This window comes from Setaria italica, chromosome II (genome assembly GCF_000263155.2).
Source record: "Setaria italica strain Yugu1 chromosome II, Setaria_italica_v2.0, whole genome shotgun sequence".
Taxonomy (NCBI): domain Eukaryota; kingdom Viridiplantae; phylum Streptophyta; class Magnoliopsida; order Poales; family Poaceae; genus Setaria; species Setaria italica.
Window position 1 is genome coordinate 31,283,119 of NC_028451.1, and position 17,921 is coordinate 31,301,039.

General features: G+C 50.1%; 1 protein-coding gene across 1 annotated transcript; it reads left to right on the plus strand.

Annotated features, from left to right (window-relative positions):
- Positions 1-3,851: 3,851 nt before the first annotated feature.
- LOC101769950 (protein ECERIFERUM 3) lies at positions 3,852-8,395 on the plus strand. The gene is made up of 7 exons (XM_004956815.3): positions 3,852-4,126; positions 4,271-4,491; positions 4,591-5,046; positions 5,733-5,854; positions 6,930-7,183; positions 7,287-7,394; positions 7,482-8,395. The coding sequence occupies exons 1-7, from the start codon at positions 4,073-4,075 to the stop codon at positions 8,127-8,129; spliced, it is 1,863 nt and encodes a 620-aa protein (XP_004956872.1). The 5' UTR covers positions 3,852-4,072; the 3' UTR covers positions 8,130-8,395.
- The last annotated feature ends 9,526 nt before the right edge of the window (positions 8,396-17,921 follow it).

Genomic DNA, 17,921 nt, shown 5'->3' on the forward strand with positions numbered 1-17,921 from the left:
CGGCGGTGCGTGCTCTCAGGAGCTACGCAGGCGGCACATATATATAGCAACGGGAAGGAGTTGCAGATTACTAGCACAAAAAGTACAAAGAGTCACATAGGGTGTGTTTGGTTGGGTGGCACACAAAGTATTAGGAGGTTCCTGCATGTGCGTGTGTTTAGTTGAGTGGCACACAAAGTACTGGGAGGCTCCTGCATGTGCGTGCTCACAAGGTAGCATACTGTTTGGACGTACGTGTTTGCTATCATAAGGGTGGGTGGTTAACTGGTTGCATATCACAAAAGTTTCTACGGACATGTGCTCACATGCTACTAGCTAGCACTTAGCAGACTTATTATGGAACATGGAAAGTTGGAATGGTGATCTTAGGGACTTCTTCGGAACAGTGTAGCCAAGTTTAACGTGCTTTTGGTTCCCACCTGAATCTTGGCACCAAAACCCCCATCAACATCAGTCCGGAAACCAGCAGTATCGATTGTCTCAATTTTTGAAATAGGCACATGATGTAGCGGTCAACTAGCACCAGCCATTTCTGGCATCTCTGTAAAAGCGTATGCTAATTTCATCTCTGTAATATGCGATTGATTTAGGGTACCACTAACATTCCCCCTTCCTCTTTAATCTTTCCTAAAAAAATTATAAAAGTACTTAAATTTATGGATGGAGTAAGTATTTGTACATCTAAATTGTATTAAATATAATGGAGAAGTTCTCGATTAAAAGGCTGTGAATCTATGTAAGAGGTATAATTTCCTATGATGTCTTTATCCGATTTCATATTAAAAAGTTTCGAATTTCCAAAACTCATGCTACAAACTTAGGGTCAACACTAGTTCTAGTTTGGAACCGACATAGAGAGTCGCCTATTAACGACATTACCTAGCCACCTAGGAGGCTCTGACCCTGGGCAGTAGCTATTCAGCAACATTATTAGTCGGGGTTCAGTGATCAAAGGTAACCATGCCATAGATTTGTTTATATTATCTTCTGGATATTCTTAATTTCTACTGTTATCAGAAACTGTGAGCAGCCAATCTTGATATTCTTTTCTATGTGTTCATGTGAACCTGAGCTGGACATGAAAAGGCCAGTACAACTTTACAACAATTTGACCACTGGAATGATGCATGTAGGTTTGGTTGAACAAATGGGAGCGTATTAACAAGACTGTTTAGTACCTGATCATGTTAATCGGTCTGGCCCATTTGTACAAATCTAAACATATTTCCTTTCCTGGGGTCGGAGAAGATGCGCATATGTAACAGAGGGAGTATCAATCAATCAATCAATCCTATTATTTACCTAAAAACTCGCCGGGTCCTACACATTAGACCTAATCCACTTTAGGGTTTTCAAGCGACGACGCATCACAAAGCAAACAAGCAGCTCTCTTCTTCCCTTCCATCTTGTCACACAAAAATGACACGCAACGCCCCATCGAGACATACACCCCTTCGTCGTTGTCGGAATATACCTATGGCTCTGGCCAAGTGGCCGCGTGCGGGTGCACGTAGTGGTCACGCACGGCTCAATTATAATGGCACGGATCCAATTAATCCTAAGATGGAGAGAGGCACCTAGGGGCTGATAAAGTCGTCGTGTTGGCAGCGACGCGTCATCAAACAAAAGCATCCATCAATCAATCCTATTGTTTACCAAAAACTCGCCAGATCCTACGCATTATATCCAACCCACTTCAGGGATTTCAAGCGACGGCGCATCACCGAGCAAACAAGCAGCTCTCTTCTTCCCTGCCATCTCGTCACAAAATAATGGCTCCAGGACAGCCAAGTGGCCGGGCCGTGAAAGCCCTGAAATCCACGGACGGAGAGCGAAAGCGTGCGGGTGCACGTAGCGCTCACGCACGGCTCTCTCACGGCGCAGCTAGCGGTAGCGCCGGCCGTTGCGAGACGAGAGAGGACGAGTAATGGGAGGTGGTTCTGCGCTGTTTTCGTGGCAGTTGATCGCGGACAGGAACCCCGGCCTTCCAGACGAATAACGCACGGGATTTTTGAGTTGATTGTGAGGAGGAAGAGGAGCGCTGATGGGTTCTCGTAGATGTGTTCGTCGTCCTGGCCACGATCTTCCTCTCTTAATTGTTTTGATTCGATTAAATCCATACTGTGGTTCTATTACGTTAAAGGTTGCCTACAGCTAACACGAATTTTTCGTGTCGCAGGCTTCCCCTGCGTGGCACTGGTCCAATCACTAACAAGTTTTTTTTTTCCTTAAAACATAATTTGGGAAACGAATTCCTGTCATGCTACTCGAAACGAAAAGGAAAGGTTTCGGTCACCATTCGACGACCTAGAACAAATAGAATGAATGAATGATCGCGACGGAACTGCATGTGCTACTCCCTGTTGCCACAAATATGAACTGTGTACGACATTTAGTTCGGTCGGAAGTCGGAACGCAACCATGACACTATTCCTGCTTCTTCTTCTTCTTTTGAAAAGAAAGGAAAAAACAACAGTGATTGTTTCAGCTGTTCAGCATGCTGTTGCTGTGTGCCAGGCATACCTGATGCGATCGGCAGCGGGAAGCGTACGCTCATTTTTATGGGTGTCACGGAGGAAGGCAACGCGAAGCGAGAGATGCGCAGCTGGGCGGGCGGCCTATCAGCTGCCGGGGATCTCCGCGCGCCCGCATCTTAACATCCAACTTTTCGCCGACGTCGTCCTTGGTCCGGTGCTCCGGTCCCCTGTGGCTGTACCTGTACCCGGCGGGGGGGAAACGTACGCGACTGCCGTGTGCGGCGCGCCCGCCGACCAGGCGTGAGCACAAAGGCATGACGACCGCGCGGTGCGCCAAAAGGGTCCCGGCGCGGCGGCGCCAGCAGCAGCAGGGACGGAAAGCATGGCCATTTCAAGCGGCCACCGCTGGGCCAGGGCCCACTAGTAGTAGTACTATAAGTCTATACTAGTACAGTAGAAGAGTAGTAACGCGGGAAAGTTCCGCCCCGCGCCGCGGCCTTCAATGCCGATACGAACCGTGCGCGCCCCGCGACCCGCCCGCCACCGGTGCAGCCTCTGATAGGCCCGGTGCCCCCGGGCAGCTTAGCCTGGCTTGGCTTCTCTCTCGATCGGTCTCTCCATGACTCCATCCGCCTGCCTGCATGCCGAATTAATGCCGGCGAATGCTGCATGCAACCACGGGCGCCCCAGCCGACCCCGACCGCCCGGCCGGCCGGCCGGCGGGAGAGTGGCTGGCCTCTCACCGTCGCCCTGCTGCCCCCTCACTCCCTCAGGCCCTCGGCCGCACGTGCCACGTGCTCTCGGACTTGGTGTACCCCCCATCCGTCATCCGCCGACGACTTGGCTGCCCGCACGCGGTGACGGCACGGGCACCTGCGCGCGCGCGAACGAACCGAGGGCGATGCACGGACGGCCCCGCGACACGGACGCGTGACTGCGGCGCGCGGCTACGACGCATGGGAGTCGCGTGCGCTGCGGCCTGTGGTTGCTGGCGCACCGCCGCAACGGCAACCGCCCAACCTGCTGCTGGTTCATGTGCGCGCCGCGTGCGCACGCCGGATTCGGAAACTAAAGGGCACGGGCAAGCTTGTTTCGCGTGCCCCTACTACCTCCCAGAGTACCAGTTTCTTCGTTCAGTTACCTCCTGTGCCAGTCCCAGGAATTGACATGACGCGACGCGACGCGACAACCGTTGCGATCCCGTCTGGTTTCCAGCCGGTGGAGCTCGACGCCATAACTTCACAGCTGAAGGTTGGGGGAGCCGCGGGCCGGTGGCGCGGCTGGCTAGACTGGAGGTCTGGAGCGAGCGGTCCTCGACGTCCCTGTTCCCCCGCGTCCTTCCTGCCGCACGCCCTCCCAAGTTACGTGTATAAAGCCATGCCGGGCCGATGCAGCGCGCATGACCAGAACCACACCACCGAAACCGCTCGTGCCTCCCATCCCCCCACGTCTCCACCACCCAGCTCCGCTCCCTCAGCAGCTTCGTGCAGGACAAGCACTCCACGCCGCAGGACAGAACAGAGCAGGACTGACTACTGAGACGAAGAAGACAGACAGAGGATAAACCCAGCCAGCAGGGAACAGAACACTCCGACATGGGTGCCGCGTTCCTGGCGTCCTGGCCGTGGGACAACCTCGGCTTCTACAAGGTACGCCCCCATGCCCGGCCGCGAGGTTTTTGTTTCCTCTTCGATCTCCCCGCTCGGGGGTGCAGCAGTGCAACGGCGTCGTGTGCTGCCCGACCCCATGTGCTGATCGAGCTGTGCCGATCGATCGGCTCCTCTCTCGCGCAGTACGTGCTGTACGGGCCGCTGGTGGGCAAGGCGGCGGCGTCGCGGGCGTGGGAGGCCGCGAGCCCCGACCGGTGGATCCTCCTCCTGCTCGTGCTCTTCGGCCTCCGCGCGCTCACCTACCAGCTCTGGAGCTCCTTCAGCAACATGCTCTTCGCCACGCGGCGCCGCCGCATCGTCCGCGACGGCGTCGACTTCGAACAGATCGACAAGGAGTGGGACTGGTACGATACACGAGTTCAATCCACTACTCGCGCATGACTGCCACCGCACGGATCGTTCGCCCACCGGCCACCACTAAACCACCGAACCCGCCTGCGCAGGGACAACTTCTTGATGCTGCAGGTCCTAATGACGGCCACGGCGTTCTACGCGTTCCCGTCGCTGCGCCACCTCCCGCTCTGGGACGCCCGTGGCTTCGCCGTCGCGCTCCTCATCCACGCCGCGGCCACCGAGCCGCTCTTCTACGCGGCGCACCGTGCCTTCCACGCCAGCAGCCGCCTCTACGCCCGCTACCACTCGCTGCACCACTCGAGCAGGGTGCCCCAGCCGTTCACGGCCGGGTCCGCGACCCCGCTGGAGGGCATCGTCCTGGCCGCGGCCATGGCGCTGCCCCTCGCGGGCGCGTGCGCCGCGGGTTGCGGCTCCGTCGCGCTGGCCTTCGCCTACGTGCTCGCGTTCGACTCCCTCCGCGCCATGGGACACTGCAACGTCGAGGTCTTCCCCAGCTCCCTCTTCCAAGCGATCCCGGTCCTCAGATACCTTATCTACACCCCTACGTACGTGACTCTCCCTCCCCGATACTTCCAATTAATCTCTGTTTCTTTATCGCGCACGATAGTTTCCGCCTTGGTCTCCGATGGTCGCAAGTCGCAACTGCAAACCATGCATCCCCGTCGCTGGAGCCGACGAAGAAGAAGAAATATCTTGATGGCGGTCGCATTCGACTGCATGCAGCTATGAAGGAGTGGTGCCACCAGCTAACTGATACGTACATGCAACCGCACACACGTGATGAATAGTGCAAAGCAATCCTCTGTCCTGTCTTATTCGCCCCTGAACTCATCGTTAGCGACTCGTGCTTTTGGCTAATTGTTGCATCATTTCGGGCAAGCTCTGCCTGGACAACAAGCTAAGCATGCGTATGGAGCACTCCAAGCGAACATAATACACGACGAAACGTAGTTGTCAGCCAACGACGACTTGCAACTGCTTGAAATGTACATGAACCCGTACCGGACAGGCTAGGCAGCTCTGCAGCTAGCTTTAGCGGCTCAGCGCGGCCAGTTTCACCTTGCCCCATAATACTTCGTAGTTCGTACTACATCTCCGGAATCACGTGCTCAAAGTGCTCAAAGATAACTGGATGCGTGCTCGACAGCTATAGCTTTTTGGTTTGTTTGTGTCTGATTCCTCCCATCTTCCTGAGCTATCGTCCTGATGATGCCGTGTCGCTCTCGTGCAGATACCACACGATCCACCACACCAAGAGGGAGGCCAATTTCTGCCTGTTCATGCCGCTGTTTGATCTGCTGGGTGGCACGCTCGACGACCAGTCGTGGGAGATGCAGAAGCAGACGAGCGCAGGTACGTATTGTAAAACAAGTCATACGAATACGGCACAGTGCCTATTGTACGCAGCCAGAAAGGACATCACAACAAACTCATGCAGTTAATAAGGTAATAGGACTAGTACGACTTCCTGACCACCTGAATACCTGATTCAACTGAGAGTTCACACCAGCAGAAGCTTCTAGTTCGACGACGTGAGAATGGAAATCCTCAGTAGGTAAGTAGCACCGGCACGTTATGATTGCGCGAGGACGCAGCCCGTCGGTCGATTCCTCGCCGGAGAAAACCACTCGACGGCCAATATCCGTGGAGGATGACAGCGCCAGCGCCGATCGAGAGGGAGACGTGCTCGATCCTCCTCTCCGGCCAGAAGACAGGAGCCACTGCTGCTGCGCGTTCCTCAATCAATCCAATAATCCCCGGTCAATGTCCGGCGGATCGGATGGGACGCGCCATCGGCCGCTCATTCAAGGCGCTAGCCTAGCCTGGTGAGTGACCTGACTCGCGCGCGCGTCGGCGTCCTCGCTGCCGTGCGCCACCTGCGCGACCCACCCAACAACAATCAGTTCGTCCCCTGATTCCCTCCTGTCCCGTCTCTCTCTCTGGACCTGCCGACCTGGTATGGCCACGGCCGGGTAGTTGTGTTGGCGGCTGGGGACGGCCGGCGAGCACGCGTACCTTTCGGGCAGCGCGGCGACGTGGCTGGATTCCTGGATGGGATGGTGAGGTCCATCAACCAAACAGCAGCTGCTATGATGCCTTGTTGGCAAGTGGCAACCAGCGGCCAACCGTCGGGCTAGCGACGTGCGTGCGCCCGTACGTCGTCGTCGTCGTGCAGGTGTCGCCGCCGGAGCGGCGGGGCTGGCATGCTGGCGACATTGCGAGGTCGCCGCCACTCCTGTAGCTAGTAGCAGTAGCTGCCATGTCACAGCAGAGTCGGTTAGGAGAGCGAGCCGGCAAGGCAATAGGACGGAACGGAATAATCATTAAATCAAACCCGCAACGCTCGCCGGCCGGTGATCCGTCCCGACGCCGACGTACGGTACGGTTAGTTGCCTGACCCTGACGACGCTGATGGAAACGTTTGCAGGGGTGGACGAGGTGCCGGACTTCGTGTTCCTAGCGCACGTGGTGGACGTGATGCAGTCGCTGCACGTGCCCTTCGTGCTGCGGACCTTCGCCTCCACGCCCTTCTGCGTGCAGCTCTTCCTGCTGCCCATGTGGCCCTTCGCCTTCCTCGTCATGCTCGCCATGTGGGTCTGGTCCAAGACCTTCGTCATCTCCTGCTACAACCTCCGCGGACGGCTGCACCAGATATGGGCCGTCCCGAGATACGGCTTCCAGGTCGGCACTTTGTTTGTTGTTCCTCACTCGTTCTGATGCTCGATCGATCAGGTGTTCTAACAGTTTCAGTGTCCGTGCTGCTCTCTCTTTAATCTGCCTGCAGTACTTCTTGCCGTTTGCCAAGGACGGCATCAACAAGCAGATCGAGCTCGCCATCCTGAGGGCCGACAAGATGGGCGTCAAGGTCCTCAGCCTTGCAGCTCTCAACAAGGTAACTTAATTTGCGTGGTTAGTTTTTTGCCATTGTCAGTGCAGCAACTTCTGTTCAATCATGGCGAACGTACGCGTGTGCTTGCAGAACGAGGCGCTGAACAGCGGCTGCACGCTGTTCGTGAACAAGCACCCGGACCTGCGCGTGCGCGTGGTCCACGGCAACACGCTGACGGCGGCGGTGATCCTGAACGAGATCCCCAAGGGCACGTCGGAGGTGTTCATGACCGGCGCCACCTCCAAGCTCGGCCGCGCCATCGCGCTCTACCTCTGCAGGAAGCGGGTCCGCGTGATGATGATGACGCTGTCGTCGGAGCGGTTCCAGCGGATCCAGAAGGAGGCGCCGCCGGAGTTCCAGCAGTACCTGGTGCAGGTGACCAAGTACCGGTCGGCGCAGCACTGCCGGACGTGGATCGTCGGCAAGTGGCTGTCGCCGCGGGAGCAGCGGTGGGCGCCGCCGGGCACGCACTTCCACCAGTTCGTCGTGCCGCCCATCATCGGATTCCGCCGGGACTGCACCTACGGCAAGCTCGCCGCCATGAGGCTGCCCAAGGACGTGCAGGGCCTGGGCACCTGCGAGTACTCGCTGGAGCGAGGGGTGGTGCACGCGTGCCACGCCGGCGGGGTCGTGCACTTCCTCGAGGGGTACACGCACCACGAGGTGGGTGCCATCGACGTCGACCGCATCGACGTCGTCTGGGAGGCCGCGCTCAGGCACGGACTCCGGCCCGCATGATGATCCAATTTCTTTCCTTCTGGACGGGCCTGACCGAAACGGCCTTGCTTTACTACTCTTTCCCCCTCCTTTGTGTTCCACAAAGTCCATCGTGATCATCGATCGGGTGTGTGGTTTATTGGTTTCCTGGCCATTCAATTTGCTGTTTCAATTTTCCTTTTCTTTTCTTTCAGAAGAAAAATATGTATACTGTAAACTATATACATACTACAATACATGAGAAAATATATAATGTTCAAAATAGGAGGGTGAAAACAGACATGATATGTGTTGTGTATACTCCATTATGTACACGTGAGAAAATGGAACGTCATTTGCACGCTGCTCCCCATTTCATTGGGTCATGTAAAACGAGAAGCGAGCCCAGGTCAGCCGACAGCCCAGCTAAGCCCAACTCCACGCCTCCAGGCTCCAGCTTGTCGCCGGACTCGCCCGCCGCAGCGCCGCGCCGTCGCCTATGCCCACAGCAGCCCGCAGAGCCAAACCCTCCGGCAGCCGCCGACCACTGCGCCGGTCGTCCTCGCCTCAGCACCGCCGCCCGCATGCACCGACCTGCCGGTTCGTACTCTTTCGCGCGTTGCGAGAAGGTTGTAATAATATTATGGTTGCTTCTCAGTAGCATCGTGTGTGTTTCTGAATGTCTGATAATGGAATTGTAAGTGAATATGCTGTGGCTATTGGCAAGTCATCAGGCACTCCGTAGTTCTCCACGATTGTTTCAATTTCTGCGATCTGATTAGTTTATTGCTTGCATGATTACTTGAACAATTTAATTCAAAGGCTTTGTTTCAGATTCTGCAGTATATGATCTTTTCCCTGATTTGATGTATGGATTTGCACGCTTTATTTTTGCATCCTTATGTATATTGCACAATAAATGTCTTCTGAATCCATTTCCCTTTGATGTGCCCAAGCTTTTTCATCAACTGATATTTGAAATAGCTGATAGCATGTGTATGTATATCCTGCTAATGGCTACATGTCTCATGAATATTTGACTCCTGTAATGATTACGTTGCTGTTTTAGTGGCAGTTGGTAGCGATGGGAGTGCAGAACCTTATATCATTTTTGCTTTGGCATGCGAATTTCGTTTGGGTCTATGCAGTTATCAGGACACCAACTCATCGGGGAAAGCTTAGGCTATAATGTGCTCTTTCCCTGTTGAAACATTGTGGGTATACGGTAGTTCATATTTGGGATAAGAAACGGCTGACGGTGACGAATTTTTGTAGAAAAAAGGGACCATAACCTGAATTTTGTGTGTGCTTGAGGGGTGGGGGTGTTTGGGAAAAGGGAAGGGGTGGGGGATATCTAATTGATCAACTCTCTAAGAAGACTCTGAAGTGGGTGAACACTTGACCCAGCGGGCAAACATGCCGGCTCCGGCTCCGCGCACCTGCTGACACCTTTCGAAGCACTTTCACGTGTGAACCTGTTATGGACACCTTCTTTGGTGCCAAGTTCCAGCACCAAAAGAAGAAACCGGCGTTAGGTTAGTTGGTTGGTTGGTTGAGATAAAGATAAGATAGCTTTGGTTTAGATTAGGAGTTTGTTAGCTGGCCGACTGTTATATAAAGCACGGCAGAGTCTTTGTAATCCCCAAGTAGAAAGTAGTTGGAATTCTTAGAGCCTCCAGAGGGAGGGCGAGATCCCTTCTACCTTGTACTCTCCATTTCCGGCAATATAGCCATAACAAAACCGAAGTCGTCTCGCCGAACTCCTTCCTTTCTCATTTCAGTCCTCGCCTTTTTCATCTTCCGTAGGGCTCATTCTCCATGTTTAATTGAAGCTACAAACAGTAGGCAAGGAGTTCGTGAATAATCATTATATGATCAATCTAATAGTAACATGCCTAGTCAAAAAGATGATACAAAGTTAACCCTTATCCTATGAAACTAATGAATTATGTGGGGAAATAAATAACTTGATTGGCAAGAGAAGCCTACCCTAGTTCTCTGCTGGGGTTCACAGACACACTGCTGTGCAGCTACTGTTCATGGCTGCATGATAATGGTTGCAATGGTGTATCTAGTTACTGACTTGCAAAAACAGCCCTCTTGTGTGATGTTTTGTTCCTGGTGGTAAAGAATTTTGTTTTGCTGTGTCAATACATGGAGTGCCAGAGATAATCCTATATTCTTGTGTGTGGCTGCCATTAAGGGTAAATAGAGTGCTTGGAGAAATGTGAATTCTGGGTATTATATGGTAGTATATTGAGGAATGCTACCCATGAGTTGTTTATCAAGGCAAAATGGTGGAATATGTTATGAAACATGTGTTAACGGAAGTACACACAGAAGAGTGAGGGTCCCTGTTGTATGATGGATCTTTGTGCTGTTGAGCCTTGAGCGTATTCATTTGAAAGAGGCCAAACATGTTAACAAGATCCAATTTATTATCACATTTCACAGCCATATTAGTTTTGTTATCCCCTCAATATTCGCATCCTAAATCCCTAATGTTGAGATACATGTGTCAGTTTTTACTGTCTCCACACCACAGTTATACGTCCATTTTCAACTTCAGAGGTTAACTGCAACCGAGGTTCTAAATACAGTAGCTCTGCCCACCAGCTTAGTTCAAGCTGCTTGCACACAGTGATTTTTTGAATTCCGGCAAAACTATGTAACATGAATTCAACAGTGTTTTTCAGCCCTTGAAAAATTGTAGATAGTGAGGCACGTACTGATACAGGTGTTAATGTTAAGCAAGAAAAGACAAGTTGGTTTTGTTTTATACACAAGGTTTTGAGGTTTGGCTTGTGCCACATTTCAACATTCGGCGCTACATGGTTGTCGCTGGCTTGCTGATGTTGGTTGTCTTCGTAGCTGCCACCTCAGCTGATACTTATCTATGGTGGATAGTCCAAATAGCAGTACCAACAGATACATGCTCACACATGGATGGGCTCCATGTGCTGCAAAAAATGTCATGCAACTCCCTGGAGTTGTACCATTAATATTAAGGTAGGGGGACCCTGATATATATACATTTTGGCCTACCTTATTTTAAGGCAACTTTCTGAAAGATAAGTCAACAAAGGGTAAGGAGTGAGGTCAGATATTTATATTGTTTAATTATGTATATTAGATAGCTGGAGCACTAGTCTCAATGGGCGCGCTCGTTTCTGATTCTGCTGCAACTGTTGCTGCAGCTACATAACGCAGCTGCTCGGCTGCAGCTTGCAGTTCATGCAGTTCCAGCTAAAAAACAACTACACAATCTTATCTTAAGGCATAAAAAAATTGCACAGTAATTCTCACCTGCATGCTGACTGCAGCTGCTGTTGGCTTTATGTTGCAGCCAAAACCGCTGCACAGCTGAGTCAGCTGATCCGAGCAGGCCTAATGATACCATGATTTCATTTCCTTAAAAATGGATCTCCTAAAGAAACAAGTAATAAGGTGATTATCTGCGATGTATGCTTGACTTAAGTGCATCATTGATTTAATTAAGTTGAGAGTTTGCTGTTCTGATATGTTCCTTACTAGTTTCAAGATTTGACCGCATGTCGTGCTTTGTGATTTAAAAAATTTCAAGATGAAAAAGGGCATTGCGGGATGCTCGTGCTGAGAGGATTGTCCTGGCGCATGTACTTTCATACTTGAGAACCTATAATGCCAACAAATGATTGATATTCACATGGTATCAGGACTTCTTGGAGCTTACGTAAAAGGTCCAAGCATCACACACATGACATGTCATTCTTGAAATTTGACTGTTATGGATATAACAATGATTTTACAGTTAAAATGCTATTGACGTGGTTATGCAACGAATAAAGAATCTTAGAGGGTGTTTGGATCCCCGGGCTAAACTTTAGTCCCTGTCACATTGAATGTTTGACACTAATTAGGAGTATTAAACATAGGCTAATTACAAAACCAATTTCACAACCCCTAGGCTAAATCGCGAGACGAATCCATTAAGCCTAATTAGTCCATGATTTGACAATATGGTGCTACAGTAAATATTCGCTAATGATGGATTAATTAGGCTTAATAGATTTGTCTCGCGATTTAGCCTAGGGGTTCTGCAATTAGTTTTGTAATTAGTTCATGTTTAGTCCTCCTAATTAGGATTCGAATATCCGATGTGACACGGACTAAACTTTAGCTTAGATCCAAACACCCCCTTAATGCCAGGCAGGTTCCCTCATACTCCAATATATAGCAGGCTCACAGGAATAAATATTTAGCACAGAAGCAGTTCAGAAGAGTGAAGTACAGTAAGCTCCATACTGGTGCTCCTTCCAAGTTCAAAACTAAGCATAAGGCTGAGATGTCCATGTCATTCACACTCAGCATTGCTGCATGCAGCCTTAGTGAGTATTGTTTTCAAATAAGGCTATTTTTTTCATTTGCATGCATGGAGAGTTTAATTTTGCCACAATTGACCTGTACTTGTATGTGTTTGTGCTGTTCTAGTGTGTACATGGGCATACCATACTAAGGAAAGAGCTGTTACTGTGAGAGCTCTTTTACGGTTTACAATATTACGTAACCTTCTTTCCTAAAATATTCTAAACTAATTTCACAAATAAACTATGCATTAAACCTACATATCTGATGCATATGATTGCTCTTCTTTAGAAATCCTCTTCCAAATCTATTCTCCAAATGGAACTTCCAAAAATCCTTCATGATAATCAAATCTAATTTGAATACCAATCCAAACTAAAACCCTACGAGGTTTCCATTCAATTCTATTCTAAATTCCTTCTAAATAATATTCAAATCCTTGGCTCAATTTATACCCAAAAATCCTCTTTTCAATATCCTACCCAAACCCTCAAACCAAATCTCATTGAGATTTGAAATCTAAATCAAATTTAAACCAAAGCCTACACAAATAAAATAGAAAAATCCTTTAAAACCAATAGCAGGCCGCAACCTCCCACCCAGCCCACTTCTCTTTTCGGCCCGCCTCCTCCCACGCCTTCCCAACACACGGCCTGGCCCAATGCATGTCACGCGGCCCAGCTCGCCCCTGCACGCGACCCACTCCGCCACCCGGCCCAGCTCAGCACCGGCGCCTCCCCTCTCCTCCACTCCACTGCGCCGCCACTACTCCATCGCCGTGCCACCACGCCAAACCGCGTCGCACCACCGCCGTGCCACCGTGCCAAACCGCACCGCCACCGAAGTTACTGCGACGCCACACCAGATTAATCGCGTCGCCGTTGGCCATCATCACCACGCCCGGCCATGTGCCGCGCACGTGCCCCATGCCCTTCTCCCCTCACCTCATCCTCCTCTGCACCTGGACGCCGCGCCTAACCTCGGCCGTGGTAGCATGCTGCACACCGCCACGTGGATGCCTCCCCTTGGCCTGCTTTGCCGCCAAGCAACGCCACCTCCCCCTCCCTTATCCGCTACGCCACCTGACCCCGACCACTCTGCCACTGCCACCGTTGGCCATTAATGGCACCTCATCCACGCCGGCCACCCCTATCCATCTCTCCCTCCCTTCCTTGGCCATTAAGGCAGCCCTGCCGCGACGTGGCAACCCCACTTGCTCCGCCTTCCCCTATAAATAGCGCTCGGAGCCCTCACCTCGCTGCACACACTACCCCCTCCCATTGAGCTCTCAACCCTACGTGGTCGCACTCCCCTCCAGCCCTTCCCTCACCCCCACGACACTCTAGCCGAGCTCACCTTAAGCTCCTTCCCTCTTAGAGCCACCCTCCCAGCCCTTAGTGGCCTGGAGCAACCCCCCTTACCCAAGACCCCAGCCGCCCCTTTCCCCTTCCATGGCAGGTTGGCATGAGGAAGAGGGAGACAGGGCACCGTTTTCCCCGGCACCGCGCCGTCCCGCCCCCTCCTCTACCATGTGGGCTCGCGGCTTCATGCCGTCACCCCGTCCCCCTTTTCTCCGTCTGCATGGCGCACGTGAACCATCCCCCCAGCCACGCCCCCGATCCATCGCCTGGGACCACGGGTCCACGCAGCAGTAACCCGCAGCCCCCACCGCTGATGCCAACCAGCTCTAAATTTCTAAGCATACACAGCTATTGTACCACAAAAGTTAGTTAGAGCCCTTAACCACCACCAAAAATTCACCTAAAATCCTGTAAAATCCCAAAAGCCTATCCATGCCTTTCCTTTCTATAGTTCACCTCATATGAGTCCCTTTTTCATGATCTTAGAACCCAACCTTATTAAGAAAAGGTGTCACACTGCCTCCACCTGTCGTAAGGCCGAAGGTCTTGGGTCGAAGTTGAGTGCGTCGTGCGGCCTTTAGCCACTATTACCCGCAACTGCAATAGCACCTAGCCAGCTGTTCCTCACTACCCTATCATCGCTGCTAACCCCTATCGCTGCCACGCACCTACTTGATCTTGCCCAGGCCCCATCTATCACCGGGTGACTATCACTAGGTCAGGTTGAAGCGGTGTCCGTCAAGCAAGCTCTCAAGTTCTACTCCTAAAAAGAAACTTGCCGTACTCCACCTGCCGTAGGGTCGAGCCCCGAGACAAAGCCGAGTTCATCGTGCAAGTTTCTACTCCCGCCACCCAGCAGCCAAATCATATCTAAGGTCCATTCTAGCCAAGATGCCGCCCGACTTAAACCCTAATCCTTAACCTAACCTAGCTGCCATGCTGCCCAATGAAAAATCCAAATATCATCCCGGCATAGCCGTTATGCCACCCAATCTAAAACTCCAAATATCAACCCACCTAAGCTGTTATGCCGCTCGACCAAAATCTCAATTATCATCTAAATCTAGCCGTTATGCTGCCCGACCAAAACCCTAGGGAATTAATCATTGAATTCCCTAGAATTTCCCAAAAATCCAGCCACGCAACCCATTAATTATTTTGAAACTCATTTCTAAATAATTAATGAATTATTCAATCGAATACCCAAAAATTCACCTTTAATTATTAGGTAATTCCCAAAATACTATTCTTTTCCTTTCTTAGGAATTGATTGGTGTATTATTTTATTGATTGTTATTTTACACGCTTTTGTCAGCTGGTAGATGACAGGGCTCTGCCCAAAGCCAAGGATCCAGAAGGGCTCGAAGCCAAGAACCCTGGTTGGCCTAGGAGACACTAAGGATCTCTGATGAAGGCAAGTCTCGACTCCTAGCACATACTTTATCCCATTGAGTGCGAGAGTAATAACATGATCAACTTAAAATGGATTGCATTATTTTTAAATTATTTCTTTAGGATACGTGCTGCCTAGATTTTCCCCTTTTTGCTATTGAAATGCCACCGGCCAAACCATCCTAGGAAAAACTACTTTTCCCTCCAACCCTTCCTATAGTAGATACAATATAGGGATTAAACATGGTTGGATCCTCTACGAGGAGGATCTAACACCCCCCCACCTAAATTTATATTTCTATAAAAGACTTAGGAAGGGTTTTTCCTTCTGGGAAAAGCGTGAGTTAATTATAAAATGATAGTAACTGAACCACTAGGGTGTATTTTGGACCTGCGGGTAAAAGGACATCCCCTGTGGGGGAACATGCTGCCCTTATGCTTACCCTGGTCATGTAAGGACCGGTTCATTGAAAGGGTCTTTCTTGTGACACGTACTGCCGTACGTGCCAAAAAGGTACAACCTTCGGGAGTGCCTGTTCATATGAGGCCTTGATTCGAACCCCGCTAGCTGAACCTAGTCATTCATCCCAAGGGGCCAAGGTATGCAACGGATATGCTGGAGTAGAACCTTCGTAGAGTCCCATGTCCTGTCGGCACGGGTTGATTGTTTAGAGGGTCGGAGACCCTAAGGGCCAGAGGCCCTATTTATATATTTGTGCACATTTCCGGGGATTGGATCCACGTAGCGGATGGTTAGTGGCCCCTATTTACCTAGTATATCAGTGGATAGACCTAGGGAATGCTGTCTAGAGATAGACACGGGCGGGCATTGGTCTCATATGTCAGTACCGCCTAGGAACAAGGTATGGGTTGATCGAACATATGGATGTGTACACCTCTGCGGAGAGTTTTGATCTATCGATAGTTGAGGCTCGCGGTTACCAGCCCACTTTGTTAAAGCCCCCATGATTAGTCTTTGGGTGGGAATTAGGGTGATGAAAGTGCCGGATGAAGGTCGTGGACCGGATTCCAGAATTAAAACCTAGGGGGACTGGTAGGGGAGTAGTTTTCCCCCCTCCAGGACTACAACTTTCATTATATAATATAATAATAACCTCTTAGAGAGTCTTTATAAAACTCACCTTCTTAAATCCACCTTGCATATGTAGGATGCTTTAGGCATAGGTTTTGCCTCTCAACCATATTCCTTGACCACCTCCCATATTGCATTTAATATACTAGTTAAGGTTGGGATTTGTTGAGTACCAACCATAAGTGTACTCAATCTTGCTTTCATCATACAGGTCTCTAGGTGTTTTAGACCATCTTATTAGTGGATGGGCACCTGCGCTTCTCATTGCTGCGCTAAGGTGAAAACCTTTCTTTTATTAAATTATACACCTTTTATTACTTAAAATATTGAACTGTGATGGTAACTGTATTAACCTACTGATCCATGGACTAATACAGGTAATTAGCGGGACTCCCGGAGGGAGGTCCCCACAATACTAGTGTTTGAAAAGGACTAGTATAAAAATATCCGATGGTCAAGATTAATCTTATACTACTAAAACCTTCACCTGTGGTATGGGTAGTATACATGAGTAGTATAGTAGTATAAGGGTATCATGGTTAAAGAACACAAATAGCATCACTATAATTTTATTTTTGACAGTAGCATAAAGTTTAAAAGACCATTTCATTTGAAATATCACTTTTTACAGTGTAATAATTACTAAATTATCCATAATAATGAACCGTTAGATCTTATTACTATATACCACTAAATAGTAGTATTGTGTACCGTAAAAGACACAGGCACGTGCAATGCTACTTAGGCACAATACATGAGGTGCTTAGATCTTATTACTATATACCACTAAATAGTAGTATTGTGTACTGTAAAAGACATAGGCACATGCAATGCTACTTAGACACAATACATGACGTGCTTAGACACAGGCATGTAATGCTGAAATAATAATTCTTCATGCATGAGGTGCTTAGACACAGGCATGTAATGCTGGAATAATATAGAAAACTAAGGTGCAATCACAGCACATGTATAGGTACTAAAATAGCAACAGGCTACAACATTTCTGTAGATCTATTGTCTTGCTTTCCATTTTGTTTAAGTCGGTAAAAAGGCAACCATCGAAGCAGTCAAGATTAGCAAACTTCATATGATACTACCTTAGTTTCAACATGTCAGTGAAAAATTGTTGCTACTTAGTTGAAAAATAGCAAAACACTTTTGGCATGTGCGAGATTTGTTTGATATGTTCCATTTGAGTAGAAAAGTTGCAACTATGCCTCTATAAGGCTATTCTCAGTGTCAGTTTCATCTCATAGTTTCCAAAACTGCCACATCATCCTGAGTGGAATGAAATTATGGATGAAACTACCTCTACAATACAAGATCTCATTGCAGTGTTTCCAATACTCACTACCGGACACAGTCAAATTGCCGAGTGCCAGGGGCACTCGGCGAAGGGCAGAATACCCTCGGCGAACCGTTTGCCGAGTGTAACACTCGGCAAACGGCACACGGCAAATATCGAGTCGGCAAACACTAGTTCGCCGAGTGTTTTGTGTCGGGCACTCGGCAAAGACTTTGCCGAGTGCCCAGAAAACACCCGGCGAACAATTATTGAAAAAAAAATCATACACGGGCGCCACTGCTCCGCCGCCGCCGCCGCCGCCGCCGCCACCATCCTCTCCTCTTCTCTTCAGGCCC

Excerpts from the sequence above, each read along its gene's own strand:
- LOC101769950 (XM_004956815.3), top strand. The coding sequence starts at position 4,073 with ATGGGTGCCGCGTTCCTGGCGTCCTGGCCGTGGGACAACCTCGGCTTC. Across the intron at positions 4,127-4,270 it reads ACAACCTCGGCTTCTACAAG|TACGTGCTGTACGGGCCGCT; the intron begins GTACGCCCCCAT and ends TCTCTCGCGCAG. Across the intron at positions 7,395-7,481 it reads GCCTTGCAGCTCTCAACAAG|AACGAGGCGCTGAACAGCGG; the intron begins GTAACTTAATTT and ends GTGTGCTTGCAG.